Genomic DNA, 21,148 nt, shown 5'->3' with positions numbered 1-21,148 from the left:
TTTCTCAAAATTTATTAATAGCAATATGACAGAGAAAGTTAATTATCCTCCACTGTCCTCAGTTTCCCTTTTGTAAAGTGAATATAATAATACCGATGACCCAAAGAGTTTGTCAGAATTGACTGAACTAATCCATGTAAAGTGGTGAGGTCAATTCCTCACACATATTAAGGATTTGATGTCTATTACCCATAATCAATTACTTCCATTCATTTTTTCCCCTGCAGTTTTTAAACAAGAGAGTCACTCACCCCATATGATCTTCCTGCAGAATTTCAAGTGTGAGGGATGAGGTTGTGTATTCAATAAATGCAAATGTACTTGGGAAGCAATATACAAGAAGACAAGAAGTGCAGTATATTTGCTGAATTATACACTGCACACAACCCTTAAATTATTCATCAATATTTGTTAACTTTTTTTTTTTTGGCCACATCATGAGACACATGGCATGTGGGATCTTGATTCTCCCCATCAGTGCTTGTTGATCAAGTATTAATCTCCAGGGCACAAGCTAAACTGTGGAGATTACAGTTCTTACAGATAAGAGATTGCAGTCTAGTGGTGGCAACAGAAATATTAGTAGGAGATGAAAACTGAGTGTGTCAGCCAAGGAAGGGGCAAAGTGGTAAGACAGAGTGGAGGACGGAGGTGAAACCCAGTTTTGTGGAAGCAAGAAAGCAACCTTTGAGAATCCTTCCATGTAAGCATTTCCTAGTTTCAAGATTAACATGAACCAGAGGAGAACAAGGAAAGCACTGACTGAAAAGAAACGGAAACAAGAATTTTAAAGAAAGGTGAGAGAAAGAGGACAAACTGACTTCACGTTAAGGAAAGGCAGCTTCCCTTCCCATAGTGGAAAAAGTGGTTTTGAAAGTATCTTTGATATTAATTTTTCATTTAAATGCGTTCTTCTCCGCAATCACCCGTTTTCTTTCTTTCTTTCTTTCTTTTTTTTTTTTTCAGTTTTCTAACTTTATTGAAGCTTTCAGTGGCTAAGTCAAAGATCTCTCTTGGCAAATGTCACATTGTTCTTGAAAATATGTGGGTTATTTTCAAATATATTTTGATATCAATTTCTAACATAATTCTCCAGTGATAAGAGAACAGACTCTGTATGGTTTCAATACGTTCAGACCCTGAACATTTTGCACCTTCTTTTATGTCCCTGGATATGTTCCAGTGTCTCTTAGTTTATACTCTGTGGGAACTTGAATAGAATGTTTATCTTACTATTGTGTGAAAATTGTATAAATCTTAATTATGTTGAATTGATTCGTGGTGTTTTCAGGACTACTATACCCTTCTATGTTCCTATATATTTTTTTATTAATTTTTGAGAGTTTGATATTAAAACTTCAACTAAAAATTTATTTTCATACTTAAAAATAATTGTAAAATATAGTGGAACTATATGTCACTTCATTCTGTATTTCCCAAGTCTCCTGCATATGTGTTATCACACTTTCATAATTTAAAAAATAAAAAAAGAAAGAAAAAGAAAAACTAGTCAGTTGGGTACAGGAAGGCAGAAATTCAAAACCTACACCGGTCCAGGTTTGATGCATGATACAGGGTGCTCAGGGCTGGTACACTGGGATGACCCAGAGGGATGGGATAGGGAGGGAGGTGGGAGGAGGGTTCAGGATGGGGAACACATGTATACTCGTGTCTGATTCAAGTCAATGTATAGCAAAACCAATACAATATTGTAAAGTAAAATAAATAAATAAATAAATTAAAAAAACAAACAAACAAAAAAAACAAACCTACCCTGCCACTGTCTAGACATGTGGCATAGGGTTTACTGTTCCTTTAGTGGAGGTCTGATTCTTTAGCTGAAATGACAGGAAGGAGTTCCTACCTCCAAGTGTCATTTTGAGGAATCAATTAAATTGCCAAGGGAAAGTGCTTCACACAAGAAGTGCTCAATAAGGTGATTGCCAATTTCATAGTCTATTTCATAGTCCTCCTCATGCCTAATCTTGTCCAAGACATGGATGTCCATTAGAAAGGACATTGCTAAGAGCTCTGGATTTTAGGAGAAGAGGAAGTTTCAGTATAAAAGAAAAATAAAACATAAAATAAGACCATCTTCAAAATGTGAAAATGAAATCATTGCTTGCCTTCCACGTAACTCTCAGGGCAAATAATAATTTAGAAAATATGAAAAAATATGTCTGAAACACATGATTAGCTCTTTGATCCCACAGTGTTACAGTGAATCCCTGAAGGGCTGATTCCTAGTGACACACTTGTTTCTGCTGCTGCTAAGCAAATCTCTGAGATTTGCTTTAAGAACAGGCTCCTACCTCCCAAATCCTGCTAGAAATACATCAATGGTATTCAGCTTAGAGAGGCATCAATGAACTTTCCTAAACAGACATTGAGAAAATGGGTTCATATCCAAACCAGAAGTAAGTCTTTGTTTGTCTTATTTTTAAGTCAAGAGGAGATTGTTGTAAAATCTCAAGCAGGTCCACTAACTTTTACACTGTTTGATCAAAATATACAGATGCTAATCTCTATGTTTCACTTGCTGTTGTCTTGTCTGGAAAATCCCATGGACAGAGGAGCTTGGTAGGCTGCAGTCCATGGGGTCGCGAAGAGTCAGACACGACTGAGTGACTCACCTTCACTTGCATGCATTGGAGAGGGAAATGGCAACCCACTCCAGTGTTCTTGCCTGGAGAATCCCAGGGACGGGGGAGCCTGGTGGGCTGCCATCTATGGGGTCGCACAGAGTCGGACACGACTGAAATGACTTAGCAGCAGCTATTGTTCAGGCACCTAGTCATGTCCGACTTTTTGCCACTCCATGGATTGCAGTGCACTAGGCTTCACTGTCCTTCACTATCTCCTGGAGTTTGCTCACACTCATGTTCATTGAGTCTGTAATGCTATCCACCCATCTCTTCCATTGCCCCCTTCTCCTCCAGTCCTCAATCTCGAGCTCTAGCCCACTGAGCTGGGTTCCTCTCTAGGGTGATCTCACGAGGGTTGAACTCTTGCTTTCTGGACTCTGTCTCTTTGCTTGCTTTCTTCCTTCCATTTCTTTTTTGCAGAAGAGAGGATACTCTCCTGCTCCATGTACCCTATTGCCAGTTCTGCTGGCCTGAGTGCTGTAGGAATGGCTGATTTCATGTGCATGTAACTAATGCCGTTGACAGGGCTCTGTTTTCAGAAACTTTACAGATTAAATATAATGTTCTTCCTCACTGTCTTGAAATCCTTAATTATTTTTAAACAAGGATGTTGTATATTTTCTCTGTTACTGGATTGTGTCTATTGTGTAGATTGTCCTAGTTACCCAGGTTTAACAATTTGTAGCTTTCTCCTGTCCTTGACAGAGAAGGCAATGACACCCCACTCCAGTACTCTTGCCTGGAAAACCCCATGGATGGAGGAGCCTGGTAGGCTGCAGTCCATGGGGTCGCTAAGAGTCGGACACGACTGAACGACTTCTCTTTCACTTTTCACTTCCATGCATTGGAGGAGGAAATGGAAACGCACTCCAGTGTTCTTGCCTGGAGAATCCAGGGACGGGGGAGCCTGGTGGGCTGCTGTCTATGGGGTCTCACAGAGTCAGACATGACTGAAGCGACTTAGCAGCAGCAGCAGCAACTGTCCTTGAATTGCTCCTTTGCTGTCTCTTCCTCCATCAGAGAGAGGCTCTCCTTGGCTGTGAGGGAGTAAACCCACAAGTGCCTTGTTAAGAAGATGCTCACCTGTCATTCTAGGCTAACAAAGGTAGCCAGGTCAGCTGTGATTTTCTTTCTTACTCTCCATAGATGTTTTGGTATCTTGCTACCTATCAGTACTCCTGCTGCCCTCCAGTCGGGGTATGGCTGGATTCACACAGGTCACTGAGACTGTGAGTCAAGACCTTTTCAGATCCCAGAAGCAATCATTATGTGACATGTAATAAACAACTCCTTCTGCAATAGTGGAGTGGTCCTTCAGTCTAATTTCCTGCCATGTCTTAATATACCTGAAATTTCTACATCCTGATCTTTTTCTTTCTAGCATTTTCTCTTCCAGTAACTACTACCTCTTCTCTCTCTGGGATTCTTGGGTGCGGAAGAACATGAAAAATCTCCTAAGCCACCTTGTTGCTGGCATACAAGCAGATAACCTGATTTCAGCTTATTCATTTTTAGACACTTCTTATAGGAAAGCTGAAATAAACCACCAATGAACTTCTTTTTCTCCAGTGAATGTTGTGATATCTTGATAAAATCTCATAGGCAGAGATAACTCAGTCTCTCAATGAAGTGAAACATTTGTGCTTTAGTGGAGGTATCAGCTCTGACTTTCTGCATTCCTCTGTATGAATTCTGTACATGCACATATAGGCCTCAGTTCAGTTCAGTTGTTCGGTCATGTGTGACTCTTTGTGATGCCATGAACCACAGCAGACAGGCTTCCCTGTCCATCACGAACTCCCAGGGTTTACTCAAACTCATGTCCATTGAGTCAGTGATGCCATACAACTGTCTCAGCCTTTGTAGTCCTCTTCTCCCACTTCCAGTGTTTCCCAGAATCAGGGTCTTTTCCAATAGGCCAGTTCTTCGCATCAGGTGGCCAAAGTATTGGAGTTTCAGCTTCAGCATCAGTCCTTCCAATGAATATTCAGGCCTGATTTCCTTTAGGATGGACTGGTTGGATCTCCTTGTTTACCAAAGGACTGTCAAGAGTCTTCTCCAACACCACAATTCAAAAGCATCAATTCTTCATGACTCAGCTTTCTTTAGAGTCCAACTCTCACATCTATACATGACCAATGGAAAAACTACAGCCTTGACTACATGGACCTTTGTTGGTAAAGTAATGTCTCTGCTTTTAAATATGCTGTCTAGGTTGGTCATAACTTTTCTTCCAAGGAGCAAGCATCTTTTAATTTCATGGCTGCACTCACCATCTGCAGTGATTTTAGAGCCCCTCAAAATAAAGTCTGTTCCATTCTTTCCCCATCTATTAGCCATGAAATGATGAGACCAGATGCCATGATCTTAGTTTTCTGAATATTGAGTTTAAAGGCAACTTTATCACTCTCCTCTTTCACTTTCATCAAGAGGCTCTTTCGTTTTGCTTCACTTTCTGCCATAAGGATGGTGTCATCTGAATATCTGACATTATTAATATATGTCCCAGCAATCTTGATTCCACCTTGTGCTTCATCCAGCCTGGCATTTCTCATGATGTACTCTGAATATAAGTTAAATAAGCAAGGTGACAATATACAGCCTTGGTATACTCCTTTCCTGATTTGGATCCAGGGTGTTGTTCCATGTCCAGTTCACATAGACCTTCAGGTTTCCAAATGTATCACACATGGTATCTTTGCCTCTGGTCCTTATCCTTCCTAGAATATTCTCCTTTGAATTCCTGATTGATTTTTCTTTCTCTTTCAGCTTGTTATTTAAAAAGTCACTTTTACATGAGTTCCTTGTTAATGTTGCTGTTTAAAATTTAAACAACCTTTCCTTCATTTTCTTTCTTTTCCTCCATGCCAGAGTCATCTGAAACACTAATGATTTATTGTGGCATTATCCTTCTGTGTCCACTAGAATGTGAATGCCAGAAAGGCAGGGATTTTGAAGCTTTGGCTCATTTTTCCATCTACAGTGCATAAATACATAATGTATTAATTATCAATAAATACTTTTGGACTACTCTGTGATCTCTGTAAAGATTTTAGAGTAAAACAAAACAGATTTTACTATTTCCATTTAAAATAAGGAAATGAAGCACCTTCTGGGTAAGAATCATTATCTACTATCAGTAACTACTATTAGCATATTCCATAGATGTATATTAAGTACTTAATATAAAATGGAAGGGAGGTATAGGTACAAAAGCACTTTTATAAAACTGTATTTCTAAATTATAACTACAGTAAATTTTAGTGACTTATTTGGAAATGAGACAAGAATTGGGCAAGTTTAAAAAGAATGAAGTGTGAGAGAAATAAAAACATAAAAGCATGTGTGGAGTACAAAATAGGGGACTCAGCACTTATTTAGAAGTGACGATGAACTAGTAAGCCAAATATTATCATATGCCTAGACAGATGGAGGTCATATTTAATAACTTAAATACCTTTTATGCCAAGCTTGTTTCTTTTCTTTATGAAAACACTCTGTCATTGCTGTAGACCATCCTCAAAATACTGTGTAAGAATTCATTTCATCTAAAAATTCTTTGTTCATTGATTTGTCATGTGTTTATAGGACTCTGGTGACTGTGCCTTTGTGTTTTGGTTTGTAATTATATTTTTAAAGAGTGATTCTGGGAACATCTGTGTGAGGATCATCGGGATAAATGTTAAGTGTGAGACTCCACTGACCCATGTGACTTTCTGACACAGATGTTCTGTAGATTATCTTGATTAACAAGCTTCTTGGAGCAATTGTTTTGTCAAACAGTTTATAAGCCCCTGTTTTTCCTGTGAAAGATGTAACATTGTGAATCATTCTTTGGGAATTCAGAGATGAATAAAAGATTGCAAGTAGTTTGGTATTTCATGCTCATGCTATTTTTTTTCTTTTCTATTTTAACTGCTACTGCTAAGTCACTTCAGTCGTGTCCAACTCTGTGTGACACCATAGATGGCAGCCCACCAGGCTCCCCCGTCCCTGGGATTCTCCAGGCAAGAACACTGGAGTGGGGTGCCATTTCCTTCTCCAATGAATGAAAATGAAAATTGAAAGTGAAATCACTCAGTCGTGTCCGACCCTCAGTGACCCCATGGACTGCAGCCTACCAGGCTCCTCTATCCATGGGATTTTCCAGGCAAGAGTAGTGGAGTGGGGTGCCATTAAAGTAGCATATAAATATGCCCTTAGAAATCATAGAACAGTAATGAAGAATAATTTACTCTGCCCTTGAAGAACTAACATATAAGGAGCAAGTGGATCCATTTTAGTGATGTAATGTGCTAAAGAATAAATGAGAGATTATAGGGTGTGTGAGAAGTAAAAAGCAGAAAGGGAGTAATTCAGTTTTATGTATGATGGGAGAGGAGTGAAAATACTTCATAAAGGACAACCTTGAAGCTGGGGCTATAAAGGTATGTAAAATGCAGAAGCTTAAAAAGTGCAGGGAGATACGGAATATGCAGTTCACTTATACATATGGACATAGCTATAAGGATAGTTATCTTTAGGTACAGATGTAGGTACAAGGTAGGTAAGAGAAGGAAATAGAATAATAGTTCTGTATTAAAGAACCTGAAACAATGGCTTAGTAGAAGCAAAACATCATCTTACAATAGTATTCATTTTGAATGATCTGGAGGTGTAGACAAAAATCATTTCAACAGTCAGTAATAAAAAGTGCACCTTCATGTCTCTGATTCCATCTGTTTCAAGTGCAGAAAATGCCCTTCACCAATGACACCGCACCAAGAGAATTCATCCTCCTGGGGCTCACGGATCGCCCAGAGCTCCAGCCTCTCCTCTTTGTGCTGTTTCTGGTCATTTACCTGGTCACCCTCCTAGGCAACCTGGGCATGATGGTGTTAATCAGACTGGACTCTCGCCTTCACACACCCATGTACTTCTTCCTCACTCATTTATCCTTTGTAGACTTGTGCTATACCTCTACTGCAGCCCCACAGATGCTGACTAATCTGGTATCACAGAAGAAGACCATCAGCTTCACTGGCTGCTTTGTACAATGTTACCTTTTCATAGCACTTCTCCTCACTGAGTTTTACATGCTGGCAGCAATGGCCTATGACCGCTACGTGGCCATATACAACCCTCTGCGCTACAGTGTGAAGATGTCCAGGTGCGTCTGCATAAGCTTGGCCACATTTCCTTATGTCTATGGCTTCTCAGATGGACTCTTTCAGGCCATCCTGACCTTCCACTTGACCTTCTGTAGATCCAACATCATCAACCATTTCTACTGTGCTGACCCGCCACTCATTAAGCTTTCTTGCTCTGATACTTATGTCAAAGAGCATGCCATGTTGATATCAGCAGGCTTCAACCTCTCCAGCTCCCTCATCATCATCCTGATTTCTTACACCTTAATTCTCACTGCAATCATCAGGATCAAATCAGCAGAAGGAAGGTGCAAGGCATTCTCCACCTGTGGTTCCCACATGATGGCTGTAACGCTATTTTATGGGACACTCTTCTGCATGTATGTAAGACCAGCAACAGACAAGACGGTGGAAGAATCCAAGATAATAGCTGTTTTCTACACCTTTGTAAGTCCAGTACTTAATCCATTGATCTACAGTCTGAGGAACAAATATGTAAAACAAGCACTGAAGAGAGTCCTCAGAAGAAACATAGTCACTAATATGGCCATGCCTCAATTTCCAATCAGCGGTAACTCTTAATCTTTGGCTCAAATGTCTCTACATTTATAAGATCAGTTTTCATATTCTATGTGTCTGTGTTTCAGTTGTTCTTCGGACTGAGAATAAATAAGCTGTAGTAAGTCTAGACTGCTGTCCTTTAATATGTTTTCCTGGGTTGAGAGTAGTAACATCTCCTTGGATATTGTTAGAAATGAAGCATAGAGTTCTGCACCTCAGATCAACTATTTCAGAACTGCTTTTAGAATGAAATTTTAGGTTCTTTGAAGTCATTTCATTTTGAGGAGCCCCTCTCTAAGTGAAAATTCCTACTAGGTATTCCCTAGAGCACTGGTATGCTCTTACTGCTGATAATAGTAAACAGGATACACATGCTGTGAGTTCAGTTCTTTGAATTTATTTTCTTTTTATTACCATCTATTTTGAGGGGCTAAGAATCTTTAAGAAGACCAACCTTCTGTGCTCTTCCCCTAATTTACTAAGTAAAACTGTGAACTATGGGTCATGATAGCTTTCTGGTTCTTATGAATGCACTTGTTTGATGGTCAGTCTGGAATGAGAAGAGAGAATATAATCATTCTTTTCCCAGACAGCTGTTTGTGGATCTGATTTGTGGCCTCTGATCTGTAGGGACCTACTTTCTCCCTCAAATCTGCGAGTGTGAATACACATAGTCAGGTCTAGGGAAAGAAAAAATGCTTTTTGTGTCATTGATCTGAAAAATGTAGATGACTTGAGATTACCTTTTACTTTCTTTTCTAGATTTTTTAACAAAAATTTGAAATATAGTTTTGAGTCTTGTTTCTTTTCTTATAAAAAATCTTTATATATTTCACATATGTATTGCTTGAGCTAAAAGTCACTCACTTTGCTATATTTTATCCCTGAATTTGTAATATATATATTTTTTCTGTGCCTTTGTTAACTTGTGCACTATTTAGATGATAGTGCTTAATTAACCGGAGAAGGCAATGGCACCCCACTCCAGTACTCTTGCCTGGAAAATCCCATGGATGGAGGAGCCTGGTAGGCTGCAGTCCATGCTAAGGGTCAGACACAACTGAGTGACTTCACTTTCACTTTTCACTTTCATGCATTGGAGAAGGAAATGGCAACCCACTCCCGTGTTCTTGCCTGGAGAATCCCAGGGACGGGGCAGTCTGGTGGGCTGCCATCTATGGGGTCGCACAGAGTCGGACATGACTGAAGTCACTTAGCAGCAGCAGCAGGGGGGCAGTAGTGTTAGATAAATTGAATTTTAAAACTCTGGCAGCATATTGTCTTTCCCTAAGCAGTCTATTTAACTGAGAGGAAGAGATGGACTTCCTCAGGAAGGTAGAATGTTACAGAGGAAAGAAGTATGTGATGTCTATAGCAAACTGGGGACTATAATATCTGATTCCTCTTCTAGTTCTTCCATAACTGAGCTGTGAGCCAGGGTCCAAGAGTTAAATGTTCTGGACTTGGTTATCCACCTAACTTAACCTTTTGCAGTTGTTTTGTCCATCATCTTACTTCTAGCCTCCAGCATCACATCTGAGTTTTGAAAGATGCACAATAATAACTTGTGATAAGCATGTACAGATAAATGAGTGAATAACTTATTTAGTAACTTAAAATGTTGTGAACTATAAACCTGAATGCTAACAAGGTGGGTGCAATTGTTCAAAGACCTCATAATATTTAATAATTAAGACAATGAGATTTGAAATCAGAAGGCCAAAGAAACCATGTGTATTTCTTTATTGTAAAATGAGTTAGTATAGTGTATATTTCAAAGGATTGCTGTAATTAAGCAAACATATGAAGGAAGCTATTTTAATATGCTGCATGGATTTTAAGAACCCAACAAATTGGGTTCTTATTATTGCTATATGGAAGAATTCTCCAGGCACAAATACTGGAGTGCCTTGCCATTCTTTTCCCCAAGTACTCTTCCCAATCTGTGGGATCAAATCCTGGTCTCCTGCACTGCAGGCAAATTCTTTACCCTCTGAATCACTATCAAAGCCCTATATATTTTTTAAATATAAATTTATTTATTTTAATTGGAGGCTAATTACTTTTCAATATTGTATTGGTTTTGCCATACATCAACATGAATCCACCATGGGTGTACACATGTTCCCCATCCTGAACCCCCCTCCCACCTTCCCTCCCCGTACCATGCCTCTGGGTCATCCCAGTGCACCAGCCCCAAGCATCCTATACTGTTATGCTGCTGCTGCTGAGTCGCTTCAATCGTGTCTGACTCTGTGTGACCCCATAGACGGCAGCCCACCAGGCTCCACCATCCCTAGGATTCTCCAGGCAAGAACACTGGAGTGGGTTGCCATTTCCTCTCCAATGCATGAAAGCGAAAAGTGAAAGTGCAGTCGCTCAGTCATGTCTGACTCTTCATGACCCCATATACTGCAGCCTACCAGGCTTCTCCATCCATGGGATTTTTCCAGGCAAGAGTGCTGGAGTGGGTCGCCATTGCCTTCTGTGCTATATTTTTTATACATTTATTCAAATTATATAGGTCTATTAGTTTCATTTATATGGTTTGGGCAGCTGAAAAATGAAGTGCTATTCATATTGACCACATTGTGATGTTCAGTTCAGTTGTTAAGTTGTGTCCGACTCTTTGCGACCGCATGGACTGCAGCAAGCCAGGTTTCCCTGTCCTTCACCAACTCCTGGAGCTTATTCAAACTCATGTCCATTGAGCCGGTGATGCTATCTAACCATCTCATCCTCTGTCATCCACTTCTCCTCCCTCCTTTGATCTTTCCCAGCACCAGGGTCTTTTCCAAGGAGTCAGTTTTTCGCATAAAGTAGCCAAAATATTAGAGCTTAAGCTTCAACATCAGTCCTTCCAAAGAATATTCAGGGTTTATTTGCTTTCAGATTGACTGTATTGATCTCTTTGCAGTCCAAGAGATTCTCAGGATCTTCTCCAACACCACAGTTCAAAAGCATCAATTATTCACCACTCAGCTTTCTTTCCAATCCAACTCTCACATCCATACATGACTACTGGAAAGACCATAGCTTTGGCTAGACAAAGAGCAAGCATCTTTTAATTTCATGGGTGGAGTCACCCAAAATAAAGTATCTCTCTGTTTCCATTGCTTCCCCATCTATTTCCGTGAAGTTATGGGACCAGATGCCATGATCTTAGTTTTCTGAATGCTGAGTTTTAAGCCAACTTTTTCAGTCTCCTCTTTAATTTTCATTAAGAGGCTCTTTAGTTCTTCACTTTCTGCCATAAGGGTGATGTCATCATCTTGAGGATATTGTTATTTCTCCCAGAAATCTTGATTCCAGATTGTCCTTCATCCAGCCTGGCATTTTACAAGATGTACTCTGCATTGAAATTAAATAAGCAGGGTGACAATATACAGCTTTGATGGACTTCTTTCCCAATTTGGAACCATTCTGTTGTTCCAAGTCCATTTCTAACAGTGGCAGACTTTATTGTTTTGGGCTCCAAAATCACTGCAGATGGTGATTGTAGCCATGAAATTAGAAGACCTTTTACTCCTTGGAAGAAAGGTTATCACCAATCTAGACACCATATTAAAAAGCAGAGACATTATTTTGCCAACAATGGTCTGTCTAGTCAAGCCTATGGTTTTTCCAGTTGTCATGTATGAATGTGAGAGTTGGACTATAAAGAAAGCTGAGACTATAAAGTTGGACTATAAAGAAAGCATCACTATGAACAAAGCTAGTGGAGGTGATGGAATTCCAGTTGAGCTATTTCAAAACCTGAAAGATGATGCTGTGAAAGTGCTGCACTCAATATGCCAGCAAATTTGGAAAACTCAGCAGTGGCCACAGGACTGGAAAAGATCAGTTTTCATTCCAATCCAAGAAGAAAGGCAATGCCAAGAAATGCTCAAACTACCACACAATTGCACTCATCTCACACACTAGTAAAGTAATGCTCAAAATTCTCCAAGCCAGGCTTCAGCAATTCATGAACTGTGAACTTCCAGATGTTCAAGCTGGTTTTAGAAAAGACAGAGGAACCAGAGTTCAAATTGCAACATCCTCTGGATCATGGAAAAAAGCAAGAGAGTTCCAGAAAAACATCTATTTCTGCTTTATTGACTACTCCAAAACCTTTGACTGTGTGGATCACATTAAACTCGAAAATTCTGAAAGATGGGAATACCAGACCACCTGACCTGCCTCTTGAGACACCTATATGCAGGTCAGGTAGCAACAGTTAGAACTGGACATGGAAAAACAGACTGGTTCCAAATAGGAAAAGGAGTACATCAAGGCTGTATATTGTCACCCTACTTATTTAACTTATATGCAGAGTACATCATGAGAAACACTGGGCTGGAAGAAGCACAAGCTGGAATCAAGATTGTCAGAAGAAATATCAATGACCTCAGATATGCAGATGACACCACCCTTATGGCAGAAAGTGAAGAGGAACGAAAAAGCCTCTTGATGAAGGTGAAAGAGGAGAGTGGAAAAGTTGGCTTAAAGCTCAACATTCAGAAAATGAAGATCATGGCATCTGGTCCCATCACTTCATGGGAAATAGATGGGGAAACAGTGTCAGACTTTATTTTTGGGGGCTCCAAAATCACTGCAGATGGTGACTGCAGCCATGAAATTAAAAGACGCTTACTCCTTGGAAGGAAAGTTATGACCAACCTAGATGGCATATTCAAAAGCAGAGACATTACTTTGCTAACAAAGGTCCATCTAGTCAGGGCTATGGTTTTTCCAGTAGTCATGTATGGATGTGAGAGTTGGACTGTGAAGAAAGCTGAGTGCCGAAGAATTGATGCTTTTGAACTGTGGTGTTGGAGAAGACTCTTGAGAGTCCCTTGGACTGCAAGGAGATAAAACCAGTCCATTCTAAAGGAGATCAGTCCTGGGTGTTCTTTGGAGGGAATGATGCTGAAGCTGAAACTCCAGTACTTTGGCCACCTCATGCGAAGAGTTGACTCATTGGAAAAGACTCTGATGCTGGGAGGGATTAGGGGCAAGAGGAGAAGGGGATGACAGAGGATGAGATGGCTGGATGGCATCACCGACTCGAGGGACGTGAGTCTCAGTGAACTCCAGTAGTTGGTGATGGACAGGGAGGCCTGGTGTGCTGCAATTCATGGGGTCGCAAAGAGTCGGACACAACTGAGTGACTGAACTGAACTGAACTGAACTGAACACATTTATCCTTATTGCTGTCCTGAGAATGCGCTCAGCAGAAGGAAGAAAGCTTTCTCTACACGTGGACCCCACTTGACAGCGGTCCCAATATTTTATGGAAATCTTTTCTTCATTTGTCTCAGAAGTCCAATTGAAGAGTCTGTAGAACAGGGGGAAATGGTGGCTACGTTTTACACCACAGTAATTCCTAAATGTTGTACTCTATGATTTTTAGTTTCAGCAACAAAGATGTGAAGGAGGTCATGAGCAAAGCAATTAGCAGAACAGCTTTAACTAAATAAAATTGAAAGTTAAAGTATATGATGAGACCCATGGTTCAATAGAAGGGGTAGACAGTTATCATTTCTTTTGGGTAATTTTGAGGAAATTTGTCATTTATGTTTTCCAAGAATAGATGAAGATTATATATAATTGAAAATGGAATAATACTGTAAACATAAAATAAGCACATTTGAAACAAGAGTCTCTGGGTCTATGAAATCTAAATTTAGTAGGTGTGACTGGAAAAACTTTTATGTAAAATAGTTGCAATTTTTATAAATTCAGTTTTTTTTTAATTTTATTTTTTAACTTTACAATATTTTATTGGTTTTGCCATATATCAACATGAATCCTCCACAGGTATACATGTGTTTCCTGTTTAGATTCTGATTTTAGAGAAAGTGTAATAGTCTTTTCTTGCACCTAAAATAGATATTGGTTTGGGATATCTGTTATTTTTAGGTGCTTAAATTGACGTTATTTCACTGTATCTCATTGTTATAATTGTAGATAATATCCCTGATTGTGGAATATTTTATTCAAAATATGCTACAAGCCTCATGCAATAATATTAATCAATGCAACTGTATCCTAGATGAGTCTGGATTTTCAAATGTTTACTAATTAATTAAATAAACCTCATTTATATGTAAGCGTATTTTAATTATATGGTTTCTATTTAAGGCCCTATTTGTGTCTTACCTTATAATGACTATCAGAAGGTAATATAATCTCACTGTTGATTTGGAGTTTGGGATGTGTTTCCGTAAATATATTTCAACAACTTATCTTTAGACAATTTTTGGAAAATAGAAAAATATATTTACTCTTATTTTGTTTTATTTTTAAAAACTATTTTTGGGCTTGGTGATAGCAGAAACTAGCAGAAACCTTGCTAGTCCTAGTACATACATATGTAATGTGATTCTTTTATATCTGATTTTAAAATGAACACATTATCAATATAGCAGATATCCTGAATTTTATTTTTAGCAATACTGTTGCCTGGTTTTCAAAATGTTTTTATTTGAAAGATGAGAAAAATTTGAGGCACAGATAGCTGCTTGATTGTGAATGAATCTTAAGCTTTCTTTTCAATATTCAAATTCTGTTCATTTTCTTTTATTTATCAATATTTTATAAGAAAATTTTAAAAATAAAGTTTTTCTCACAATGATTTCCACAAATCAAACAAAATTATCCGTGGACATTATATATGTAAGTATAAATGTTATATATGTTACACATATATAGGTAGGTTATATGTGTGTTTGCACATGTGTGTGCATATGTATGTTCCAGAGTATTCAACTTGATCAATACTTTCTAGGAATTTTGTTTAAGAATTTACCTCAGGGTTAAATTAGTTGTCACATAAAATAATCAACATTAATAACATAATCTTGTATGCTATTTTTATCCTTCTATTTATGTGTGTAACTCTAAACTGCCTAATTTACCAACAGCAGAACTAATTTCTCTACCTAGCTGTATTCTTGCCCTAGATTATAAAACTTAATCAATTTGAAAGCCAGACGATTTCAGAGGTAATTATGCAACTAGTGCAATTTTAACTACTATGAGAAACTATATAATCATTTACATAAAAGTTATTGCATTACACACATATTTAAATATTTAATTTATATAGTTTGCAATTTAGTTTTTGCATGCAGTCTGAAGCAAGATACCAACACTAATTCTCATAAGACATTACCATTAGTAAATTAATAATCTCTCTATCCCTAATCATATTAAAATGCCAATAATAAATACATAAACTTATTTATAATTATTTTGGCCTACTTCTAAGCATTTTAACCTTCAGTTGAATTAATTAATTCACTTATTTGTCCAACGAATATTAGCTGAGTGCCTGTTATGTTTTAGGCTCTATTTTAGTTATTTGTTATCAGTGAACAAAACAGAAAAAGAAATCCTTGATCTCATGAGACTTATATTCCATTTGTGTGAAACAAGCATAAACCATCAGGAAAATACATAAATAAATCTTAGAGTATATTAGTGATGTTATAGAAAAATCTGGAAAAAATCATCTTCTAAGATAAAGGAGCAAAGGGGGATCTCTGGCTCAGATATGAGAATGAAGGTTGATTTCATTGAGAAGAGGATAATTGAACAAAAATCTCATGAAGGTGGTTTAGAGATGAGCCATGGAGGTCCTTACGGAGCAGTGTTTTAGAAGATGGAGTAACTAAGGGAAAGGCAGATGCAAGCGTTCAAGGAAAGTTTTAAGAACAAATGGAAGCCAATGTGGCTGCAGCCCAGGGCAGTGAGAAAATTAATGGAATATGAGACCATAGGCATGATAAGGGACCAGAGGCCAAGATCCTGTGAGCCATGAAGCACAGAACACAAGCTGGGCTTATGAATGTTGAGGAACGTCATCACCAAGTTTAGTGTGATGCAAACCCAAAGCAAAGAACGTTATTTGATCCCAGAATACTTTCAAAATAACTTGAATGGGGGAGGTGGATTTTTTGTTAATCTGTTACAAAACAAAAACTCAGTGATCAACTTTTCCTCTAGAGATATACTTTCCCCAGGATTATTTCTAGAAGATTCTTAATTTTTTTTTTTTAAATAAGGCAATAATTTAAGGGAAACTTCTCTTGTGGATTTCCAGTTTCTTTTCTACCTGGCATCATCTCATCTCTTACACAACATTCACTTTCCCATTCTGCATCCTTCCTGGGAATACTTTGCTCTATTTAGAGGTTGGTATACAAACACATCTATCTGAAGCTGGAAGATGAAGCTTTCATTATATATTTTATTTTATTATATTCTTCATTAATTATTCCATTTATATTATCCATGTATGGAGGTGTCTATTTGTCAGAGACAGAAATTTTATATTTAGATTTGAATATTTGATGATTAAAAGCTATTAATGAAGCTACAGTTTCCACAAGTGCATTCAGTAATAATTGCACCTTCTTATTTATTATTGGAGGAGGAAATGGCAACTCACTCCAGTATTCTTGCCTGGAGAATCCCATGGACAGAGGAATCTGGTGGGCTACCACCCATGGGGTTGCTAGAGAGCTGAATATGTCTTTTCATACTCTCAAACAATGAAGTTAATACTGTTAATTAATACTTGTTACATCATCTTAAGACACAGAAAAATGAAACACAAAACAAACTAAGAGCAAAGCCTGCCTAAGTTCACAAAATAAGTCATGGGGCCAGAATTCAAAACCACTTTACAACAGAAACAGAATTCTCTAACTGGAATACTTAATGTTTCCTCTTTTCTGGTCCTGGGGGAAAATAATCTACAATTACTGGTAACTTAATTTGAAATCCAGGGAGATACAATATGGGTAGTTTGTGTGTATATTTTTGCCTGAAGAAGGTGGTGAGCAAAACCGTCTGTCTCCAAACCCTTCTCTTTTTTCCAGTCTCCATAATTCCTAAGATCAGATCTGACTATTCCATTTTCCCTGTGAGTTCCTCAGAGCTCTCAATTACCTGTCTAACCACCACACAGGTTTTCATGTGTTTTCCCTTTGTGAAGTACTAACAACACTGATCTTTTATATCATCTTTCTGGATCATCCTTGGTACAGTTAGATGCAGTGAGATCTGACATTCCAAATAAAAATTCCTCTTCTGCTGTTTTAAAAATAAGTGGAAAATCCTGGCACATTTTGTTAGCACAATATCAACATGCTCTATTAACATATTTGTAATCTCTTTCCACATTCAGAATCTCTCCTTCATCTTTATATTTTCTCTATCATTTATGATGGTGTCTAAAACATATCTTTCATTAATATCTCAATCTTTAAAAATCCTTTTTTTTTTTGTTGAGGACATTCATCTTATTCAAAAGCTAACATACTATTTTTAAAACTTTTTATTAAGCTGCATTGTTGGGTGGTTTACAAACAGTTCTGTGTTCCGTTTTTATTGTTCTGGTTCCCTTGGACTGAGCAGGTTCATAAGCAGCTCAAAATGATACTGTGGCACATTTAGGACAAATATGGCTCTCCTTCGTATCTCAGAAGGATTGCTTCTAGAGCATCACCCTCCACCCTATCTCCCCAGGATCCCCAAATCTGCAGAAGCTCAAGTCCCTTGTATACAATGGTGTCATGATTGCATAAAACCTATGCACATCCTTTTAAAGTCACCTCTATCTCTTTCTCCTTTCTCTCATTTAAAGCTAAGTAAATGCTAGCTAGACTAAGTGTATTAGAATTCTTTCCCAAACTGTTTTGCATATTTTATGAGGTAAGTTGCATAATTATAAGAATTTGGATAAGACACAAAAATTTCTCATTTTTTGATGAATAAACGCTTGTGGATTTTCCTCCATAATACTTATTAACAGAATGCAAGGCACTAGTATTTTCTCAGGAAAATATTTTGTGAAGTACTGTCCTGGAGAGGTTCATATGATACAATCTGTATTTGAAAATAAATTTGTAGCTTTCCTAGACCACTGGATCTCCACGGAAGAGTCAATCATTCCCTGCTTTATCCCCGTATTATAACACTGTAGGAATACATCATGATTTTACAAGGTTTAATTACATTACTACCACTTCTCACTAGTGACACTGATCTCCTGGTCTTATCTTTGAATCTGCAGAACATAACAGTGGAGGGTGTCTAGTAGATTATAATTACATGCTAGGTTTGTCAGAGTCCTTATCCAGGGAATACACACAATATATGAAAGTGTGTAAGTAATTTAATCCTTTATTTCAAAGATTACTGTGAACAGTTTGTCCCTCTTTAAATGAGTCCAAGTATGAGGTTAGATTAAAAACAAATTTTATCTGATCTTTAGGGCTGACAGTTTATTGGATTAAATGGTTTTGCCCTATAATCCTGGAAGTGATAGGGAAGTCGGTCAGTCTTGCCCGACTCTTTGTGACCCCATGGACTGTAGCCCACCAGGCTCCTCCATCCATGGAATTTTCCAGGCAAGAGTACTGGATGCATGCATGCATGCTAAGTCACTTCAGTCGTGTCCAACTCTATGCGACCCTATGGACAGCAGCCCACCAGGTTCCCCTGTCCATGGGATTCTCTAGGCAAGAATCCTGGAATGGGTTGCCATTTCCTTCTCCAGGGGATCTTCCTGACCCAGGGATTGAACCCAGGTCTCCCACATTGCAGGAAGACACTTTACAGTCTGAGCCACAAGGGAAGCCCATAATCCTGGAGAACATGCTTATATTAAAAAGGAGAAAAAATATTATTTTTGAGTGACATTAAAAAGAGAAATCTTACCCTCCATAAATATCTTAAAATGAATAATTACCAAAATGCCAGTTGAAAGCAAGGGATATTTAAGAAATAGTCTTGAGCTTCCCTGGTAGCTAAGTGGTAAAGAATCCACCTGCCAATGCAGGAGACTCCGGTTCAGCCCTGGGTTGGGAAGATCCCCTTGAGGAGGAAATGGCAATCTACTCCAGTATTTTTGCCTGGAAAGACTCTGGTGGGCTATAGTCCCTGGAGTCCTAAAGAGTCGGACACAACTGAATACACACACACACATATACACTTGGACATTTGGACAATTACAATTTTTAGGAATAGCATGTTTCAATCACATTTTGTACAACTCTTATGTAAGTGGGTCAGTGTATTATATTTGTCAATGTAGATACCTTCAGGGAGCTTGTTAAACAGCAGATGCTCAGAAAAAAATTGCTGAAAAAGACTGTCAAAATGAAGTCATAGTTATTTAATTAAAAAAATAAAAGAGAGCATGAATAAAATGTAAATTGAGAATAATCAACATTTGATTTTAAATTTATTTACTAAAACTTATCATAGAAGTTTGTATTGAACATTGACTTAAAGAAGAGAAAATGCTCAACTTCATGGATGTGACAGAGTTTATTCTTTTGGGACTAACCAGTCGTCGGGAATGGCAAGTTCTCTTGTTCGTCATTTTCCTGCTGGTCTACCTGATCACCTTGGTGGGTAATATCGGCATGATCCTGTTAATTAAGGTCAGTCCACAACTCGGCAGCCCCATGTACTTTTTTTTGAGTCATTTGTCATTTGTTGATGTGTGGTTTTCCTCCAATGTCACTCCTAAAATGCTGGAAAACCTGTTATCAGAGACAAAAACGATTTCATACGCTGGCTGTTTGGTACAGTGTTTCTTTTTTATTGCTCTCGTCCATGTAGACGTTTTTATTCTTGCTGTGATGGCCTTTGACAGATACATGGTCATTGGGAACCCTTTGCTCTATGGCAGCAAAATGTCAAGGGCTGTCTGTATCCGACTGATTTCTTTCCCGTATGTGTATGGTTTTCCGATTAGTCTGGCAGCAACATTATGGACCTATGGCTTGTATTTCTGTGGGAAGGTTGAGATCAACCACTTCTACTGTGCAGACCCACCTCTCATCAAAATGGCCTGTGCTGGAACCTTTGTAAAAGAATATACGATGCTCATACTCGCTGGCATTAACTTCGTATATTCTCTAACTGTAGTTATCATATCTTACCTGTTCATCCTCATCGCCGTTCTAAGGATGAACTCAGCGGAAGGGAGGCGCAAGGCCTTCTCCACCTGTGGGTCCCATTTGACAGCTGTCGTCATGTTCTACGGAACCCTTATTTTCATGTATCTCAGACGTCCCACAGAGGAGTCTGTGGAGCAGGGGAAGATGGTGGCTGTGTTTTACACCACGGTGATCCCCATGTTTAACCCCATGATCTACAGTCTGAGGAACAAAGATGTGAAAGAAGCCATGAACAAAGTGATCGGCAGGACAGTTTTAACAAATTAAAGTTGTGTTACTTTTGTTCTCTGCATTTCATCAATACTCATTTGTCAAAAGACTACTGCTTAGTACACAGCTTTAGAGAATTCACAAAAAGTAAGAACTTTACCCTTTACAAAAAACAAGAAAAAATTAAAATTCAGAGGGAAAAAGTGAATTTTCTCTCATTGATACAAGTAGTCAAGCTTAGCTAAAATTAATAAATAGAGAAGACTATTTCAGCCCAAGTTCACAGGTATATGTATTGACATTGTTTATATCCTTTGTTAGAATAAAAAGATTTTGATTTTCTTATTCAAAAATGTAGTAATGAATTTAGGAAATGTTTATCTATTTATCTACTAGACTACAATCTGAGGTAGAAGAAATAACAACATATTTCATTCAGTTCTCTAATGTAAGTGCATAAAGATGGTGGTCTTGCTAATGGTTTTTATTTTCCTGTGGGGAAAGGAGAAGCACATGTGAATTCATCTCCACTGACTCACACGTGCATTATGGGCAACATTTCAAAGCTCTTTGCACATAAACAAATTGGGAATTTTGTTCAAATTATAATAACCTCACTGGGTAGTTGAAAAACTTAAGC

At 38.2% G+C, this 21,148-nt stretch overlaps 2 protein-coding genes across 2 annotated transcripts; both read left to right on the top strand.

Annotated features, from left to right (window-relative positions):
* Positions 1 to 7,381: 7,381 nt before the first annotated feature.
* On the top strand, positions 7,382 to 8,356 carry LOC129628546 (olfactory receptor 5M11-like). The gene has a single exon (XM_055548001.1). The coding sequence runs from the start codon at positions 7,382 to 7,384 to the stop codon at positions 8,354 to 8,356; it is 975 nt and encodes a 324-aa protein (XP_055403976.1).
* Positions 8,357 to 19,632: 11,276 nt separating this feature from the next.
* On the top strand, positions 19,633 to 20,565 carry LOC129627937 (olfactory receptor 5M3). The gene has a single exon (XM_055547374.1). The coding sequence runs from the start codon at positions 19,633 to 19,635 to the stop codon at positions 20,563 to 20,565; it is 933 nt and encodes a 310-aa protein (XP_055403349.1).
* The last annotated feature ends 583 nt before the right edge of the window (positions 20,566 to 21,148 follow it).

This window comes from Bubalus kerabau, chromosome 15 (genome assembly GCF_029407905.1).
Source record: "Bubalus kerabau isolate K-KA32 ecotype Philippines breed swamp buffalo chromosome 15, PCC_UOA_SB_1v2, whole genome shotgun sequence".
In the NCBI taxonomy this organism is placed as follows: Eukaryota; Metazoa; Chordata; class Mammalia; order Artiodactyla; family Bovidae; genus Bubalus; species Bubalus kerabau.
The sequence above is the reverse complement of the archived record's forward strand: the minus strand, read 5'-3'. Positions and strand labels throughout refer to the sequence as shown.